At 40.9% G+C, this 20,895-nt stretch overlaps 2 protein-coding genes across 3 annotated transcripts in view; one reads left to right on the forward strand and one right to left on the reverse strand.

Moving 5' to 3' along the window:
* The window catches only part of LOC307152393 (protein mono-ADP-ribosyltransferase PARP14-like), a 76,674-nt gene that overhangs the window by 17,425 nt on the left and 38,354 nt on the right, over nucleotides 1-20,895 (forward strand). The gene's annotated exons all lie outside the window — the stretch shown is intronic.
* LOC307152061 (uncharacterized protein) lies at nucleotides 8,663-10,448 on the reverse strand (the record flags this gene model as incomplete). Its single annotated transcript, XM_079860455.1, has 5 exons — nucleotides 9,596-10,448; nucleotides 9,402-9,512; nucleotides 9,170-9,311; nucleotides 8,962-9,048; nucleotides 8,663-8,815 (listed from the first exon to the last, which is right to left on the reverse strand). Exons 3-5 carry the CDS (start codon nucleotides 9,257-9,259, stop codon nucleotides 8,663-8,665), a joined length of 330 nt encoding a protein of 109 aa, XP_079716581.1. The 5' UTR covers nucleotides 9,260-9,311; nucleotides 9,402-9,512; nucleotides 9,596-10,448.

Genomic DNA, 20,895 nt, shown 5'->3' on the forward strand with positions numbered 1-20,895 from the left:
TGGAAAATCCCACAATGCACCACAAAAACCATGGAACATCGTTGCTCACTATAGGGGCGTTCACGCCATGTCGTAATTACCATAATGATTCTGAAATGTAAAAAGCCTTGACATGCTTGTAAAACTTGTAATCACAATGTGTAAACTATTGATTTTTTGAGAGCTACGACTTGTACCACATGGCTGCTGTATCACCTTACCACTGCAGATTTATGGGGTGCTTCTTAATTCTTATTTGTGCATCCTCGTTTCCTTTCCTTGCTTCCTTTCCTCGTGTCTTAGCTCCACCACCTTTGGATGTGAAGGAAGGATATACCTGTGTATCCTCGCTCATGACTCCTCAGGAAAGCTTCCTTGCTCCTAACGGTGCAATTAGAGAATTAAGATGTCCTTTAAGATGGCTGAGATTGATCGGTTTCTGGGTCACATGCTGGCAGAGTCCTGTTTGGTAAACCCGCACCTTCAGTAGTTTACCAGGACACCCGACCCGTTATTGGACAACAGCACTAATTTAATTCTGTACCCAACCCGTTTGACATAAAGACCGTGACCTGAACCGCACCCGCATTAAATCTACTACATCAGGTAGACAACAATTACTTATTTTCTCATGTAACACAAGCAATCAAACCAACATTAGGCAATCTGAGTTGATGCATTTAAGAAAAATAGACACGCAGCCCAACATGGTAATAATTAAAAGAAAAAATTATGAGAATGTGCATCTGTCGTGTAAACAATACACAACGTAGCTACTTGTTTCACATGCTCTTTGCCTACTATATTTGTATAAAAAGTAGGCATAGGCCTATGCTTAATTTCTGCGAACAGGTTCTTACATAGCCTACAGTTCGATTCAGTGATATCAATTGAACCAATTGCTTCTCAAAATAAATGGGTGTTTCTCAATACTTTAATGCTTCCTTGTTTCCTCGCTCCTCCAGCCCGTGACCTGGAAACCGCTCGAATTCAGCATCCTTAAGGGACATCACAATTCTCTCAATTGCACCACGAGGAGGCGAGGAACGAGGAAGTTTACAGACTTATGAGCAAGGATACAGGTGTGTATCCTATGCGGAAGTCTTTCTTGTCGAGAAACCTGACGCACATTACCAATGACGTCACACAAAAAATAAACTCTATATATTATTTTTAAACAAAAAATACATATTTTCCCTCTGTCTTGCAAAGCAAATATAAAGATATATATAGTAAACGAATATAATTAATTAATTGTTTAACAAATTAATTGTTTCAGGATCGCTGAGGTTTTTCAAATCATGCTGCCGTAGAGTAGATGTACTAGAATAATCTACATGGATCATCTTCAATTATGCTTGAAGTGTTTGTAGCAATATAGCCCTCTGCAGCCTCTTGTAATTCATTTACCTTCTCTTTATTTCACTGAAAACTGGCATATTTGTCACAACATGCAAGTATGTGCAACTTTAGGTGCATTGTTGTCCCAAATATCATCAACCAGACCAAAAATGTTTATGTTTTAAGTAAAAGAATCATGGTAATTAATTATGTAGTTATTTTTCAATTATGAAATAAACTCATAAGAAATTTACATTTCTCAAAGAAAATTTTCTATTTACTGTACCAAACACCACTTTCAATACACAATATTCACCGTACTTTATTACACAACACTTTATTGCAGAGCACAGCATAAAGTTGATTAATTGGCATAAAGACAAATGAGATTCAAGATAAATAAAAATGGATCTTCAAAAAAATACATTAACCTCATATTAATCCATTCACAGCTGCTGAAGCCACACAAATGAGTGCCACAGAATCCTATTCAGTCACCTATGATACAGAAAACAGATTTGATATTGTGTTGGAAAATATGTAAGTCTCTATCATGTTCATGTTCTTCTTCCTCATCTAAACAGTTTGTTCAGTTGTGGATGTGATCACTGATGTGGTGTAGATTTTTCTCAACCAGAGGAAGTCTTAACATCCCATTGTCAGACATTCTCCAGTCCTGGTCTGAAAGTAAAACAAAAAACACAAACAATCCAAATTAAGTTGTTTAATGGACAGTCAGGTCAGCTTATGTTCTGCGTTATTTAAAGCAGTGATGGGCTACTCTGGCCCTCAGCATCCACTGTCCTGCAGATCTAGCTCCAGCCTCAAACCCACTTGCCTATTGTCTATAATTTAAGTAAACCTGAAGACTTTGGTTAAAATTTTCAGATGTGCTCGATTAGGGTTGGAGGTTAACTCTCCACCTCAAAATGGAGAATGCAAAAGAGCCAGAGTTGCCCGTTCCTGATTTAAATTTACAAAGCAGCAGTCAGTACATTATATAATATACACATTACAGTATTATATATATATATATAATAGTACTGAACAAAAATTGTTTTACCCATATCAACAGCAACCTGTTTTAAAAGATCTTTTAGAAAGGCATGGTCTCTTTTGAGCCTTCACCAGTGATGTTTGATTTCTTTCAAGACAATATACACTTCTGTTACTTGTTTTAAGAGCTTCACTTGGTCAAAAACCAAGTGATAACCTGTACAATGTAAAATTGTTAAAATACTGCAATACAAATCTCATGGCAAGAATTAAGAAATGGGTACAGAAGCACAGGACGTACCATGCTCAAAGCACCCATGGCCATGGATACTTCTCAGAGACTAGAGACTGTTTCCCTCTTGTATTCCTCCGTAGCTGCACATTAGTCTTTTCCCTCTAGAATCTTCTGAAGTTTATGCCTTCTCTTGCTATCCATCTTAAAGCACAAATGCAATGTTTTTGGTCTGTGCAGTATAAGGCCTTGTTTAAGCCAAAGAACTAACCAGATATTACACACAATTCAAAGAACATTTACACTCTAAAATTGGCTGGGTTAAAAACAACCCAATTGGCAACCCAGTGCTGGGTAAATATTGGACAGAACACATGCTGGGTTAAATTAACCCAGTGACATTTTAACCCAGCAGGCTGGGTTGTCTAGAAACCCAAGATGTAGTAATTTTTTTACCATTAATGGATTTGCTATTCTGGGTTATTTTTGCTGGGTTATTTTTCTTTTTCTTATAATTTCACCTGTGCTTTACTGTAAAACTTTGAATTAAGAAACAATGAAGAACATGTTTAGACTTAAAATAATTTTTAATGCTTGTCAACTGACATCCACAAATGTGTTAAAATTGGCAACAATGACAACAAACTGCACATTAAATTTAAATGCAAAAATCATTTAGTGCTGACATCAAAGTAGTTCAATATTGTCAGTTTTAATAAATAAATAAAGATTAGTTCTAAAACTATTACATGTTTAACGGTTTAAATACAGTGACATTGACAATTATATTTTAAATTCAGCAAATGCAAAATCATTTAAAAATACATCAAGTATTAAATAGTCAAATACAATTAAAGAAAGAAAGAAGATTAGTTCTGAACAATGACATTTATACGTTTAACTATTACATGTGTAACGGTCTAAATACGCAGTGAAATCAACAGACAATTCATTTTAAAGTCAGCAAATGCAAAATCATTTTTAAAATATGCAAAAATGTACACAAGTATAGTTAAATAAAGTCAAATACAGTTAAGAAAGAAAGAAAATTAGTTTTGAACAATGTAATTTATACCATTTAATTCTTAGGAAATTAAAGTGAAATTCACAGATGTGCAAAATTGTAGGCCTATTTTACAGTATGTACACAGTGAAATTTACTTTTTTTTTTGACTCCGAAGAAGAAGACGACTCTTAGACACGGGTTATGTAGACTCTGCCCGGTTTAGAAACTCCACCATGTTCGTTCCGACCTATAAAAGAAAATAAACACAAAAATACAGATTGTTTAAATGGCAACGGTTTCATTATTCAGTTGAAGTCAGTTCAGTGTTGATTCAATTCAGTTCAATAACTGTGTGAAGTTTATCATGAAATGGAGTTTATCATGATTTCAACAATCAATATTTTTATTTGGCGAAAAGCCATATAATAAGTGGTATGCTTTACATTATGTCTTGTTTGATCTTGTTTTTTTGTCTAGGATCAAAGTTGCTTAACAGGAATTGTTTTGAGGTAATGTACATCCAGTCAGTTTTCATCACAAAATAAACTCCTTCAGGGTGATACGAGATCCCTCCACTTTGTGTTGATTACCCTGTTGAAGTTTATTCTGCAATATCAACTGGCTGGATGTACAGTATCCCTTGCGTAATGAACAGGCAGTTCCAGTCAGGTTACAATGCAATTTAAATAGCAGTTATGCGGTTTTATACTCACTAGTTGAAGATCAATGAAAGCCTTTCTAGCTAGCTTCGTCAATAGATGGCCGGTTTACCTTCTGACCAATACACTGTGGCAGGAAGAAGAAGGGGAAGGACCAAAAGAGCAAAATCACCTCTATTCTCTGCAGAAAAGAGACATAACATCTCAGAAACAGGACCAGCTACAACAAATATACTAAAGTTTGTGCAAAAAGCTACAGACATAAAAAATAAATATGCAATAATGATACTAAATACCTTGCCTTTTATGTTGTATTGAAGATTTAAAACAACAAACATCACCTTGTGGAATATTTTCCAAAGACTGGTTCAATTTTTCTAAATTAATTGCAATCCTTAAAATTTTGTTACATAAAATAGGCTATCTCACTTTGGAGTGACTGATTTTTGTAACCTTACAGATCTTTTTTATGCAAACAGCCAGGGCCTGAAGTTAACTTTTTTGACTACCAGCCACTGTGGCAGGTGGATTTAAAAATCCACCCGCCACAGTGACTTTTCACCAGCCAGTTTTTTTTTTTTTGGGGGCCTCATAAAAGGTGAAAAAAAGAGGAATTGCACAAACATTTGTTCTTTAACTTGTAAGAATACACATTTAAGTGCTGTCAAGTTATTAACGAGATCCATACAAGTAATAATAACTCTTAGAATACAGATAGACCTAAACAAATCACACGCGGCTGTGTTGATGGCTGGGCAGCTGTTAGTTACAGCGTTCAGGAACCGTTAAGCAGAACTAAATTAATGCTTGGGAGCGAATTTAAACATCTCCAAGGCGGGAAGCTCGTGAAACAACCCAGCGTTGCGACCCAGCAGGTTTAACCCAAAAACTGGAAAATTAAAACTACCCAAAGGTGTTTTAAATGTGATAAAATAACCCAACAAAATTACCCAACAGACTTGACCCAGCATTCTGGGTTAAAAAACAACCCAGCATTTTTTAGAGTGTAGTATTTAATTCCTAATATATGCCACAACTCACTATCTTCCAAAGCAGAACACCAGCATTTACAAAACAATTATATTAACTAAATGCTTTTTAGTTAAAAAAAACAGAAGGTGCCATTTTTAAGAACTTTTTAATAACTTAATAGTCCTTGGAGAGATCAACATCAAATTATGTACTACATATTACAGCATTGTTTCAAGACATACCAATGGACTCGCACACCTTTCTGTCTTCTTTGGGCACAAGATGTTCCTTCCTCACCCTAAACAAAGGACTTCGATTAGCTTGCTTTGATATAAGGACTGGTCTTCCTTCTCTGCTGTAAAACAAGAAAGTCTCTACTTACTCTATGTGCAATTACTGTTGTTTTTGAAACATATAAATTAAAACAGTTATAAATAAGTTAATTTACCATACGATTCAGGAGAGAGCATTTGATGAGTAAATGATTAGAAAAAATTATTAAAATATTCTAGAAACTTTACCTGGGAAGGGCTGATCACGGCAAGATTCGCTGCAACTCACTAGTAGCTCTTGTGAGAGTTGGCTCTTAAAAGAGCTGTTGAGTTTGATATTGTAGAGATCTTGAAAAAAGGACTAAGTTATCTGCAAGTAATACTGCAAAACAGAAAGGAAAGTCATTTTATTACATTGCATGCAAGTAGTCAGTTTATATGTATAACTGTTGGATTTATTTCTGTAAAGAGTGTTGCATAATTAAATGTTAAATGCATTTTTGTAATAAGTTTGTGGCGATATGGAAGAAATCCATATCAGCTTTTCATTTTTTCTAATGGGCGGAAACCAATGAGGAAATTTAATATAAAAGAGAGCTAGAAACGGAAGAGGAGGAGCGAGTAAAAACAAAACAAACGTGTAGGTTGTTATCGGAGTGGGACACACGCTACCTGAAGGTCGTCGATATTCTTTGCTGGAATCTCTGTGCATGCGCTGACTGGGTGCGATCGCCAAAGTGACGGAGAAATTGCTCTACTGCGTCTGCATGGTTCGTTCGCCTGCCTGGTGCAACACAATCCAGCCTGGTTCGCTCGCCTGCCTCAGGTACTAGTGATGATGTCCATCATCTTTTAACCTCACGCCAAGTTTCCAAACTCACGCCAAGTCTCCAAACTCTTTCTCCGGCCCGGGATTTGCGGCCGCTACACAGACTGCTTCACGCAGCCACCACCACACACACATACACGCTCATTGCACACGCACACACCCATACCCAAACACTCGTTTGGATTATTTATTTTTCTTTGTTTTTTTTCATATTTTTTCTTTTTGTTGGAAAACTGAACACGAAAAACTGAGTTTGAAAAAAAAGAACGAACTTTAAGATATTATGGTGAATCAAGGAGACTCGTGATTTTGTTGTTGTTTGTGAAATCTTGAACTGAACTTGAACAGCAACCTACTTACTGTCTGTTTGCCTTACAATCTTTTGTTATTTGTCATGTGAGGTAAAGAAAAAAAATACAAACTCTGTGAAAATTTAACTTTGTGTAGTTTATTTTATTTTATTTTTTTGCAAAAATGTTTTCTTAAAATATACATATTTTTGACCAAACCCTTCAATTTCTGACTGTGTGTCATTTAAGCCCTATTCTACATTATTGTGGGTATTTGAAGGAATTTATTTTCGTTTTTTTGTGTAACAGTGGTTTGAGTTATCTTCGGGGAAATTGAACTTTTTTTTTTTTACTTGACAAGTTTTACTTGTCTGGCGCCCGAACAATTTAAATTTATTGAGTCAAATTTGATTTGGGGCTGCCACCGTTACATAAGTGGCGCCCGAACAGGGACTTGAAACTTAAACACTTGACGAATTGAAACTTAAGCATTTAAACACGTTAACCGTGACCACTTAAACTGGACACTTGAGCTTTGAATTTGAGTTTCCCTAAAGGATTACTTATTAAAGGGTGGTTATTGTCACTTGAAACTGCCTATTTTTGTGTTTGTGAAATTGTGGTGTGTATATATATACTGAACTGAAACTGTTTTTTTTCCTCTGAAAGGTTTTGTGGGGGAAATACTACTTGTTTGTGAACTTGCACATTGTTAAATATAACTCGTGTTACTCCTTAGTTGAAATGCTGTCAAAATGATTGATCCGATAATGTGAAAGCTGTGGAAACAATTGTTATTTGAAATCTAATTATTGATTTGTGAAATTAAGTGAATTGTAGAGTGAATTGGACAATTGGACAGACATTCCACACTGAACTGTTAGAGTTCTGTTGCAATTTATTTTTCAAACAACATTGTTTTTTTTTCCCACTCAACTTGCATTTCACTACATTTTTACATTAACTACACATACACTGACAATCAACATGGCTGCCACTCCTCTCTCTCCATCCACTTTTGTGGAGATGGAACCACCGGCACCAGATGTTGCTACCCCAGTCTGGCTTCCAGCACCCTGTCCTCTACTTTCTTCACCTGGACTCTTTCGTGCTCCTCTCCACTTCACTCCTACTCAAGCCAGCACCACTGACTTCCCAGGAACCCATGTGAGGTTTGCAACTTCACCACTAGCTGGCAGTACTCCTGTTCAACCCTTCACCTGGGAGCAGCAACCGAATGGCGACTCCATGCAGATATGTACATCACCTGAGCCTTCATCTTTATCTTCAGTGGCACAGCAGGACTTGCCTGGCATCCTATCAACTCCTGGAACAGGAATGCATCAACTCACTCAAGTTAAAGGAAACTGGGACACGTTGACACAACATATGCAAACCCATGAGAAAACCATTGGTGAACTTGCCAAAGAACTTAAAACCATGTCTGCACATCACGACAGCCTGATTTCTAACCTTGCTGATAAATTCAAGCAAAACCAACAAGTACTCACCCACATTTCTGAAAGTAAGAAGCATGTGAAGGAAGAGACTGATCAACTCACTAAATCACTTAAAGTTATGATTTCTGATGAACTTCACCAAGCTAAGACTACATATGTGTCTGAAGTGCGGTTCATGATTGACCAACTTCAAGTGGAGCTTCAGCAAGACATCAAATCCTACCTGGTAACCCATCAAAGAAATTATGACCAGTTGTCTACAGAGCTCACCCAGTGCACCCAAACCACCAACACACTGTGTGCAGCTGTAAAAAGCTTACAAACTGAACTTGAGAAAAGATTCGAAAAGCAAGAGAAACAACTGACTGACCTGCAGACAAGAGATTACTCGCCTTTACCTCTGACCAGTCCAGTTTCATCTGCAGCATCACCAGTTACTGCTCCATTGCCTCTGACCACTGCAGTTTCACCTACATCACCAGTGACCCCTCCAATGCTTCCTGCTCCTGTTGTAAAGAGTGATCATCTTAAGATTACATTTCCTACTTTTGGGAGACAGTCAGATGATGTCGACCCCTTGCTCTATCTAACTCGATGTCAGGATTTCTTGGCGTTACATCCTCTTACTAATGTTGACATCCTGGCCACTTTCCGCACTGTCCTTTACGGTACTGCCAGGGACTGGTGGGAAGTTGCACGATCCTCAATAACCACATGGGAAGAGTTTGAAGCTGCTTTCCTCTCTGTTTTCCTCTCAGAGGATTATGAAGACGAGCTGGCTGAAAGGGTAAGGACAAGAACACAGGGAAAAAGAGAGAGCATTAGAGACTTTGCATTTACATACAGAGCTCTCTGCAAAAGGTGGAAGCCCACCTTGATGGACAGTGAATTGGTGAAAATGATTTTGAAAAATATGAACCCCTACCTTGCAAGCCAGATTCGCAGTCGGGTGAACACAGTTGACGAACTTGTGAAATTGGGCCAACAGCTGGAAAAAGACTACGAACAACAACTGCAATATGAAAAACGTGTGAGTTCTAAGCAACCCCTATCCATGCCTCAAAGACCTATTTCCAACCGCCCGGCGGAGAAGCCTTTAGTGCAATGCTGGCGATGTAAAGGCCATCACTCACCTGGCAGCTGTCCTCACTTTGTCTCTTCTCAGTCCCAGTCACCTCAGTCCACCAGCCAACACCCTTCCTCCAATAGCAAGCGGACAACATTTCCAGCTTCTAAAGGTACTGGTCCATCTGGCAATCGCTCTGTGTCTGCCACCTTTCCCCACAAGTCACCAACAACTGGTAAGAAACCACCACCTACTGCAATTGTTCCACAACAATTAGTGATACCACTTTGCATTGGTACCTGGAAGGGAAAAGCCATTGTTGATACTGGGGCTAGCTACACCCTTCTACATGAGAATCTCTGGAAGGAGCTCACTTCACAAAAACTCCATCCATGGACCCAGGGTCCGCTCTACCTAGCCAATGGGGAAGCAGAAATTCCTTTAGGTTGGATGAACATGCCAATCACCCTACATCAAAAAGTATTCACCATACCTGCTGTTGTCCTATCAGCCAAAGCCCTGGCCTATGCAGTCGTATTAGGACTGGACTTCATCTTCTCCAGTGGGCTGCAGATCAATGTGGCAGATCAAAAGTATTCATTTCAGTCCAATCCTAAAGAGTATTATCCTTTCCAGCCAACAAATGCCAGTGTACCAGTTATCAGCTCCCAACATCCAAGGGGAAAGATGGGAAATAAAAATCCCAACAGCCTCTCCTTACTATCTTCTGTTCCTCCTCCTCAACTTAACGTGTTTCAACCAGCCTACCTGGATGAAAAGACACTAATTGACACTGCTGTACAGGATGCCCACTTACCTCCGGAAGGCAAGCAACAGCTACGGCAGATCCTCGAGTCAAACCCTCAAGTTTGTACCCTTCGTCCGGGACGTACTGAAGTTACACAGCATCACATATATACTACCCACCAAGTACCTATAAAACAAAGACCGTACCGCACAACACCTGCCAAACAAGCTGTCATTACAGAGCAACTGGAAGAGATGTTGACTGCCGGCATCGTAGAACCATCACACTCTGGATGGGCCTCACCTGTCGTCTTGGTCCCTAAAAAAGACGGAAGCCTTAGGTTTTGTGTGGACTACAGAAAAGTTAATGCCATTACAGAGAATGATGCTTACCCATTACCCAACATCACTGAGATCTTGGAGTCACTATCTGGAGCGGCCATCTTTTCCACCATTGACCTTAACAGTGGCTACTGGCAAGTGAACATGGACAAAGAAAGTAAACCAAAGACTGCTTTCACAACTTCATCAGGACTGTTTCAGTTTAACGTTATGCCGTTTGGGTTAAATGCCCCAGCAACCTTCCAAAGACTAATGGAGAATGTTCTAGGAGAATTGCGTGGAAACATCTGCTTTGTCTACATTGACGACATAATTATTTACTCACCATCTGTAGCCCAGCACTTCTCTGACCTCCAGGCTGTTCTTCACAAGCTGCAAATGGCTGGCCTCACCATTAACTTAAAAAAAAAGCAAGTTCTGTCTTCAGAAAATAACTTTTCTGGGACATGTTGTCAGCGTCCAAGGCATAGCTGCAGACCCAAGTAAAGTGGAGGCTATACGGGAATACCCTGTGCCCACCAACATCAAGGAGGTCCAGCGCTTCCTGGGGTTAGCCGGGTGGTACCACCGGTTTGTACCAAACTTCTCCAGGATCGCTGAACCCATCAATGCACTGAAAAAAAAAGGGGCGTTCATTCCTCTGGTCACAACAATGTCAGCAAGCCTTTGAACATTTAAAATGCTGTCTTACCTCTCCACCCATTCTTGGCCATCCTGACCTTCAACTACCTTTTACTGTCTACACGGATGCCAGTAACACTGGTTTGGGTGCTGTGCTGACCCAGCGCAAGGAACAGGGATTGGAGCAAGTTATTGCTTATGCCAGCAGAACCCTGAACAAAGCAGAGACCAATTACACAGCCACCGAAAAAGAGTGTTTGGCTGTAATTTGGGCCCTGGAAAAATGGCAGCACTACCTAGAGCACAAACTGTTCACTGTCATCACAGACCACTCAGCGTTACAATGGGTAATGTCTTCCACAAAAACCACGAGTCGCCTCATCCGGTGGGCCTTGCGACTTCAGAGATTTGATTTTATTATTGAATATCGCAAAGGAAAACTAAACATGGCACCTGATGCTCTGTCTCGGATTCACACCAGTTGTAACCTCTGTACACCAGCCAACGCCAACACCAACAGGAGAATGCTGAGTTTCCGATATCTCCAGCCATGATCTGGGAGGAACAGCACAAAGACCCTCTCATCACCAACACACTTCAAGCACTTGCAGAAAATGATTCCTCTTTTAAAGATCAGTATGAGATAGTGGAAGATAAACTCTATCACAAAACTCACCTGCCGAACAATCAAGTTCATTACAGAGTCTACATTCCTACCAGCCTTGTGTCGTCCATTCTACACCACTACCACTCTAATCCCTGGAGCGGTCATGTAGGTATTTATAAGACCTACAAGCGTATCCATGATGTTGCATTCTGGCCTGGAATGTGGACTGACATAAAACACCATGTTAAAAAATGTGTCAAATGCCAGACTCTTAAGGGAGAAAATCAGAAACCTGTGGGCAAACTACAACAAGTCACCACCACCCGTCCCAACGAGATGCTTGGAGTGGACATTATGGGGCCAATGCCACGCAGCACACAGCAAAATGAGTACCTCTTAGTCTTCGTAGATTACTACTCCCGGTGGGTGGAATTTTTCCCCATGCGCAACGCTAAAGCTGAGACTGTTGCATTACTTCTTCGGAAGGAAATTCTAACCCGTTGGGGGGTGCCAGACTTCATTCTGTCGGATAGAGGTACACAATTTGTGTCATCACTGTTCAGAGAACTCTGTCAAAAGTGGAGTGTCAAACCTAAATTGACAACATCATACCATCCACAAACAAATATGACAGAGAGGGTTAATCGTACGCTCAAATGCATGATTTCTGCCTATGTGGACAACAATCACAGAAAATGGGACCAATACTTACCGGAACTCCGTTTCGCTATTAATTCAGCTGTCCAGGAAACGATTGGGATGACCCCTGCAGAGCTTCATTTGGGGAGGAAACTGCAAAGTCCCATGGACAAGGTGTTACATGGCAAGAATCTAACTCCAGACTGCACATCCTACGATACAGTCCACCACCTAGCTGAGCTTCAGACCAAGGCCATGGAATGCTGTAAAAAAGCACAAAAGAGACAGCTTCGGAATTATAATAAAAGAAGACGAGATGTCACATACAAGGAAAAGGATCGTGTGTGGATGAGAACCTTTCCCCAGTCTAGTGCACAACACCACTTCACTGCAAAATTGGCTCAAAAATGGAAAGGCCCTTACCGTGTCGTAAAGCAGGTGGGTCCATTGAACTATCGAATAGCGCTAGAGTCCACTGGCGAAGATGTTCGCATAGTGCATGTGTGCAACCTAAAACCATGCTTTCCCACGGCTGAAGAGCTGGAATGCCAAGAGAAGAAAAGGCTCCGCCAGATATTCAATGAATCTTCTGATGAAGAGGAATTCATTGGATTTTAAATATGATTCACATTTCCACAACCATGGGTTGTCTTCTCCAGGGAGGGAGAGTGTGGCGATATGGAAGAAATCCATATCAGCTTTTCATTTTTTCTAATGGGCGGAAACCAATGAGGAAATTTAATATAAAAGAGAGCTAGAAACGGAAGAGGAGGAGCGAGTAAAAACAAAACAAACGTGTAGGTTGTTATCGGAGTGGGACACACGCTACCTGAAGGTCGTCGATATTCTTTGCTGGAATCTCTGTGCATGCGCTGACTGGGTGCGATCGCCAAAGTGACGGAGAAATTGCTCTACTGCGTCTGCATGGTTCGTTCGCCTGCCTGGTGCAACACAAATCCAGCCTGGTTCGCTCGCCTGCCTCAGGTACTAGTGATGATGTCCATCATCTTTTAACCTCACGCCAAGTTTCCAAACTCACGCCAAGTCTCCAAACTCTTTCTCCGGCCCGGGATTTGCGGCCGCTACACAGACTGCTTCACGCAGCCACCACCACACACACATACACGCTCATTGCACACGCACACACCCATACCCAAACACTCGTTTGGATTATTTATTTTTCTTTGTTTTTTTTCATATTTTTTCTTTTTGTTGGAAAACTGAACACGAAAAACTGAGTTTGAAAAAAAAGAACGAACTTTAAGATATTATGGTGAATCAAGGAGACTCGTGATTTTGTTGTTGTTTGTGAAATCTTGAACTGAACTTGAACAGCAACCTACTTACTGTCTGTTTGCCTTACAATCTTTTGTTATTTGTCATGTGAGGTAAAGAAAAAAAATACAAACTCTGTGAAAATTTAACTTTGTGTAGTTTATTTTATTTTTTTGCAAAAATGTTTTCTTAAAATATACATATTTTTGACCAAACCCTTCAATTTCTGACTGTGTGTCATTTAAGCCCTATTCTACATTATTGTGGGTATTTGAAGGAATTTATTTTCGTTTTTTGTGTAACAGTGGTTTGAGTTATCTTCGGGGAAATTGAACTTCATTATTTTTTTTTTTCTTGACAAGTTTTACTTGTCTGGCGCCCGAACAATTTAAATTTATTGAGTCAAATTTGATTTGGGGCTGCCACCGTTACAAGTTCACTGATATGCGGATATTTCCATGATAAAAGTATGTCTTTAATAGCAAGCAATATTCATATGAATTCGTAAAAAAATGAACAAATAAACATGATTTACATGCAAACGGGACAGTTATCAGTAGTGTAACTGATCTGATTATGATAAAATAATCAAATATCCGATGTCATGTAACAAGTTTTGCTTTTCCACTCTTGCAAACAGAGGTAGATTATGAGGTGTGGAGAGACATAATCTATCATTGGAACATGAACAGACAGGGTCCAATTTGTGATAATTTTGAAGAATACAATGCAATTAATATAAACTTTCTGACAGTGTGTGGGACATCCGACTACTTTCCAAGAAGGGGTGCAACTGATTTACAAATATCGCAGGATATTCTGCAGGATTATGTACGAGTATACAAATATGTACAAGTATCGTACAAATTTGACAACTTAATTGGGCTATGGTATGTACTGATTGGGCTATGGGTTTTGTAAGAAAAGGTTTAAAGGGGTCATATAATGGTACATGCACTTTTACAAGTTGATTGTACTGAAATCTGTGTTGGCAGTGCCTGTACACAACCATCATAAAATGATAAAATTTTTTAATCTTATGTTTTCCCCTCTCTCAAATCAAGCCGTTCGACTGTGTGACGTCACACGGCCAGACGCCCCTCCCACGATTGTTGATTGACAGCAGCGTTTCAACACAGACCCGCCCTCGCTCGTGAGTGAGCTGTCAATCATAGTCCGCGCGTCATTGTTGATACGCTGGAGCACTGTCTATGAGCAGAATGGCGTCTAAGTGATTGTGGTGTTCTGTTCTTGGGTGCAATAAGGAACACAGCATCATTTTGATGTTCCTAAATCCGAACCGCTGAAGACGCAGTGGCTGAGTTTGTTTTCGATATGATTTCCATATGAACCTGATATGAATATGATTAACTGATTGAAGGTCAATAGCACCTGTTTCACACATACTCCATTTGCAGTGCGTGTGCGGTGCGTGTTGCGGTGCGTATGCTGTGCAGGAGCAGCATGCGCTATGGTGCTTTCACATATGCTGCGTTTGCAGTGCGTAACTGATCCGCGGCAGTACCACAAACACATTTTAATTTCAAATCCAGAAGTTATCAGCAACTTTTATTTAAAAAAAAGTTTTGTCAGCATTGCGATTCTCTTTGTACACATGTAACCTCTGTGTAATGTCTTCTGCCTGAAATAATCTCTCAGATCCCGTCAGGTTTGTGGTAACAGCAGGTTTATTCCACATCTGCATTCATGACAATGTGGACAAACAGCGCATGCTCTGTCTCATGGAAAATTCTCCGTTGCTTTTTGGATTACTGTATGTACTAGGCTACTCTTAAAGCTCTACACAAAAGTAAAGTAAAGTTTGACACATTGATTGTATAGTGGATTTAAACTCATATAAACTAAATAATTAAAACACACCATGTTCCTCACAAAAGAAAACAAAGAATCAACTGTTGAAGCTGAGTCATCTACAATAGTGATGCGCGGGTCGGCTTTTTTTCCAACCCGCGGGTCCCGCTTTTATGAAATTATTTGGCCCGCCCCAGCCCGCCCCGCACCAGCCCGCCCCGCACCACTGTATCTATGTTTACAACCCGCCCCGCCCCGCCCCGCACCCGCGACCATTAAATAGACATACTAGGCATTGTAATGTAAATGAAAACAGTCTTTATTTCAGCCTGAAAGTGCTTGGAAACATCGCCATGTATTGTAAACTGGCAATAACAGACGATTCTGAATATGAACCATGAATCAGGTCATATAAGATAATGATTTAAACATTTTCAATATTTACAAAGCAGCGTTTGTAGGCTATTCATCTAATTCATCATTCACATTTTTTTCTTTTAATTATGTAAAATCCCGACCTCAATTTCTCCCGCACCTCATCTTCCATCTTCACTTTTATTTCTCCGTCTTTGTTGTTGTGGCTGGCGGCGGGAGCTGCTTGGCGCGAGCTGTGTCACGTGACGCCAAAGGTTTGGGGAAATCACGCAAGTTGCATTGCTACGGCCTTTTCAAAGAACCTACTAAAATATGATTAGATTGATATTCCCAAATATTTAATATAGGCTGGACATTGCATGCAACATATATGAATTTTTATTTTATTTTATTTTTAATGACCCGCCCCGCAAATAAAGTGACAATTTCTTTACCCGCCCCAACCCGACCCGCGGGCTACCCGCGGGGCCCGCGGGTTATGAGACGACCCGCGCATCACTAATCTACAACCTGTTCATTCATTTCACAAATGAGTCGAGCTGGGGGCTTAACAGGTCTACCTGCCTTAGTGCAGAGTGGAGGTGGCTGTTTGCAAACTACGTGGTCCTGTGCGAATGCACCTGGCTGTGCGTCACTAGCATGTTCAGGGGAGGAGACACAATGAGCTCTTTCCACTGAGGGCGGGGAGGGTCCTACCTCAGACACCACACATTCTGCAGAAGGTCCAGGGGAAAGTGATTGCTCAGCAGATATTGATTGTAAGACTGAAAATACTGGTTGAGGCCTGGTCTGAGACAAAAGGGCCCTGCTGGCTAATTAACATTCGACCTCCCCCATACAACCTCACTTCCTCTCAGAAACAACTAAGAACTCACACAAGAACATGGTTTAATGTGAATGTTTATCATTTACTGTTATGTTTTTGGTGTCATTTGAAATGTCTCAAAGTGAGTGGTACAGATATCTCATATCCAGATAGATCAAATAAAAGGTAATAAGGTTTATAGAAGTTTAGAGAAAACTGGTTCAGAGATAAGGCCAGATAAGGCCACCCCCCTTTTGTTGGATAGAAGCCATTTGAGGGTGGTCTCCCCCATCCCCAATGTCACCTGGTCAAAGAGGATAAAGGAAGGTGTGCGCCCTCTCTCTGGTCTCTTCTTTGCTGGACACGAATTGAATAGGTGGTCTCTCTCTCTCTCTCTCTCTCTCTCTCTCTCTCTCTCTCTCTCTCTCTCTCTCTCTCTCTCTCTCTCAGAGACAAGCTGGGTAAGATTATTTGGTGTAACCAATGTATAACCATGTTCTAGATATTTGAATTGATTGTGGAATTGATCTCTGATATCTGAAATAATAAACTGTTACATTTGATTATTCTAACTGACTTTGACATTATTTCATTAAAGAGTTAAAAGGAATAGTCAAACATTCGCTCATAATTAATGATCCACAGATATCATTAAAACCTTTTCATTTATGGAGTCAGATGAAATAACGAGAGAATACATATTCAAATGTATTGCATTTAATCAAAAATACTTTGCCTCGAGAAAAGGACAGTAACACGTTAAGACCTTCCGCGCTGGTTGGACGCCGGACTTTGGGCCGATTTAGCACGAGCTTACATTGATGAAACAGGGGTTTGCAAAATCTCACTCACAGCATGTGGGACCACATTCACTTCAGTCTCTGAGAGAGAGGCACTCACAGCTACAACAGGTGAGCAATTGGGATGGCTGGCTGTAGCATCCTCATCATTAGCCTCATCCATTTGCAGTAACCACTCAAGTGTCTTTGTCTCACTGTCCTGCACATCAACAGGAACCACGGGGTCACTTCGTCCACTTTCATTATCTGATGAGCAGCTTGACTCCAAAATGTCGTGACCTCCTGCTGGGAGGAAATTCACCGGGAGTAAGAGGTTTCTGTGAACAACTTTTTCTCTGGATGTCACTGGGTCATTGATACAGTACACATTGATTCCAGGTTTCACAGACTTAACTTTATAAACTGTGGATTCCCACTTGTCTGGAATTTTCCTCTTCCCTCTCTCACCACGATTTGCAAGCAAGACTCTGTCACCAACAGTGAGGGGAGACCCTTTTGCTTTGCGGTTGTAATTCTTTGCCTGTCGAGCCTGCTCTGTCCGACTGTTTTCACAGGCAATGCGTGCATCTTCAGACAGGTCACGTTTCAAGTTAGAGACAAACTCACAGTGGCTAACGCTGGGGAGGGTGTGCTGGAACAAAACATCAACAGGCAGACGTGGAATCCTGGCCACCTGGCTTTGGAATGGGGAGGCAGGGCCCTTATCATGTTCCCAAGAGTCCTGTTGTATCGCTCGACAACTCCATTTCCCATAGGATGGTCTTTAATGAGTCGACTCTCAAAATTGGCTCCCTGGTCCGAATGGATGCGTTTTGGGAAACCATATATGCAAAAGAAGTCATTCCACAGACGATGGGCAACCTGCTTTGCTGACTGATTCTTTCAGGGGAATGCATGTGACAGCTTCGAAAAGTGATCCGTAACAACCAAAACATCCACACACTTCTTGTCCAACTGTCCAAAAGTCGATACACACAAGTTCCATCGATTCAGAGGTACAAATGCTTCCAAGAGGAGCACGGTCATTGGGCTCTGGGGTCTTCCCAACCACACAGCGAAAGCAGTTCCTCACATGACTGATGATGTCATGTTCCATCCCTATCCAAAAGAACCTCTGCCTGGCGAGAGAGAGAGTGTGCGAGCCTGAGGGAGTCTGGAACAACAAACTGGTGGATTGCCATGTTCATTTGCCTGTCTTTCTTTACCTTGTACAACAAACCGTTTTTGATGGAGAGCTTGGCCCAGTGTCTCAACATTTTCATCACTCCACGAGACTCACTGGCACATTCACGTCTAGTGGGCCTCCTGTGACGTTGGATGTAAAAGAGAACCCTGCCCAAGACGTCATCCTGTTCTTGAAGATGAACCAGTTCACTCCTTGGTAGGGAGGCATTCTGGTCAACACTGACAAGCTGGGGAATAGCTGGTCCCATGCCTTTCACTCGGCTAACACCTCCAGAGTCGTGCGCCTCTAGACGGGGACCCCTGATGGGGGGGGGGGGGGGGGGGGGGGGGGGGGGGGAAACCCATCTCTGTTCACATGCATCTAACCTAGGCTTAGTCAAGATGTATGTTAACGGATTATTATCCGTCCAGACGTCACTCCGCCCAAGTAGCAGTGCTTCGCCTTCTGAGAATATAGTTCCCAGTATGTATACGATTAGAAGATGGCTGTGTGACCTTGTTATCTGTACACGCTGTGATGTTGCCGTTATTTTGTCAATTATTGGGAGAAGTAGGCTAGATGGAGCCGTTTACCTCCAGTCTTTGTGCTAAGCTAGGCTAGCGGTGGGCGGCACGCATAGAGATGAAAAGGGTATGTATGGACTTATCTAACTCTGGGGATACGGTGAATAAGTGAAAGTCCCAAAAAGTCAGCGTTTTCCTTTAAGCCCAGTATGGTTCTTCAGCGGTTCTTCAGCGGTTCTTTGGGGGGGTTGAGGTGCTATATGAACCCATTAAGCCCCTGTATAATTCTTTAAAGTTTCTCTAACTCTTTATTAGTCTCTTAGTGTAGTTGGGGAAATGATTAAAAAAATTACATTAAAATACACAAAAAAAAAAAAAAAAAAAAAGCTGTGAATTACATGGCAGCACATAGTGCCCATCAATTACCATTAATGAAATAACAGTTAAAGATAGTTTAACCCCTTAAGTGTCACCGTCCCACCTGCCCATATAGACCTTATGCGCCAGAGAAACAAGGGCGCCTCCATCTTTAGAATATTGTCTTTGAACTTCTGTTTTTGCAGTCGCTCTGTATATTCCTATGGCATTGCTGTCCAGGAGTAATTAGCTTTTGAAGTGGATTTACTTAATATTAAGTTAACGAAAGTTAACGAAAGTTATCATGAGGATTGTAATGTTTAAACCAGATGTCTTAACAAATGTCAGTAGACCGGGAAGATTTTAAAACTAGCCGTTCATTCATAAATACGCAAGATCGCTGTGAAATAAAAAAAACGGAAGTCAAAAGACAATGAGCGCAGCGCTGAAAAGGGGCGGGGCTACATAAGGTCTATATATTTAGAACAATAATATCTTAGTAAAAACCTAAAGTAATATTGACAAACTATATATCATTTGAAAGCTTACAATCTCTAGTTTTCATATTTGGTGTTTTTTAAAATAAATTACAGAGGAGCAGTAATTTATCAATTTGCAACAAGAATATTTCATATTCATTAGGCGTGTTTAGGTCTTTATTTTGAAATAGAAATAAACATGAAAAATCATGAAAAATTGGTAGAAACCTCAGATTGTTTTCATGCCAAGAGTTCAAAAGATAACACCAATTAAATTTTATGAGAAAAAGTGGTCTGAAAATGTTTTGAATATAAAGAAAAATATTATGGATTCTCGATTTGTGATGCGGCATGCAGCGGCAGCGAGCTATAACGCACATATGTGCTCTTTTTATGATTATTAGAGGTTGAAATCGAATCTAATACTGCCAAAACACCCATACTATTTCCATAGAAAATTCTCTTCTCTTTGGCTCTCAACGAAGGCGGTCGCATTTCTTCTCCCTTATCTCCCCTGCTTTGCTCCTCTCGTCTCGTCTAGTCTACTGTCTTGTACTTTGAGAGACTCTGTTATGTCTGAAAAAGTTCAGCATTGAGTCCCGTTGGACTATGTTTTGTTATGCACTGCGAGTGACAGGTTACTGTACCTTTAAAGCTTATGGCATTGATTTACGGCAATGGTCGTATACTGTAAGTTTCACGTCAGTTGATAAACGGCAACATAAACAAAGCTACACGGTGTGATTATTGAGTCCTTCACAAACACAACAATTGGCGAACGAGGATGTCTGAACTTGTCTTACCACCTCCGCCACCTTTCCTACCTGTTCCCGGTGATCCAGCTGTTCCCTGGGATCGCTGGCTGACGTCGTTTGAGGATTATTTGCTGGCTTTGGGACACTCGGATCTAGCGGAGGCGAGGAAGTGCGCGCTTCTGCGCCATTGCCTCGGGCAGGAAGGACAGCGAATCTTCGCCACGCTCACCTTATCGGATGATAAGTACGTCACAGCCACGGCCGCCTTGAAGGCTCACTTCAGCTCCGGAAGAAGCCGGCGGATGCACCGTTTTGAGTTTCGTCAGAGGACACAAAAGCCGGGTGAGACCGTTGCCCACTATGTATCAGCATTACGTGAGCTGGCTAGACTTTGTGAGTTTGGGGCTTTGGAGGATGGACTTATAGTTGACCAGTTAATAGAGAAAACGTCATGTAACCAACTGAGGGAGAGACTTTTACTAGAGCCAGA

Source organism: Squalius cephalus (assembly GCF_949319135.1).
Source record: "Squalius cephalus genome assembly, chromosome: 24".
NCBI lineage: Eukaryota > Metazoa > Chordata > Actinopteri > Cypriniformes > Leuciscidae > Squalius > Squalius cephalus.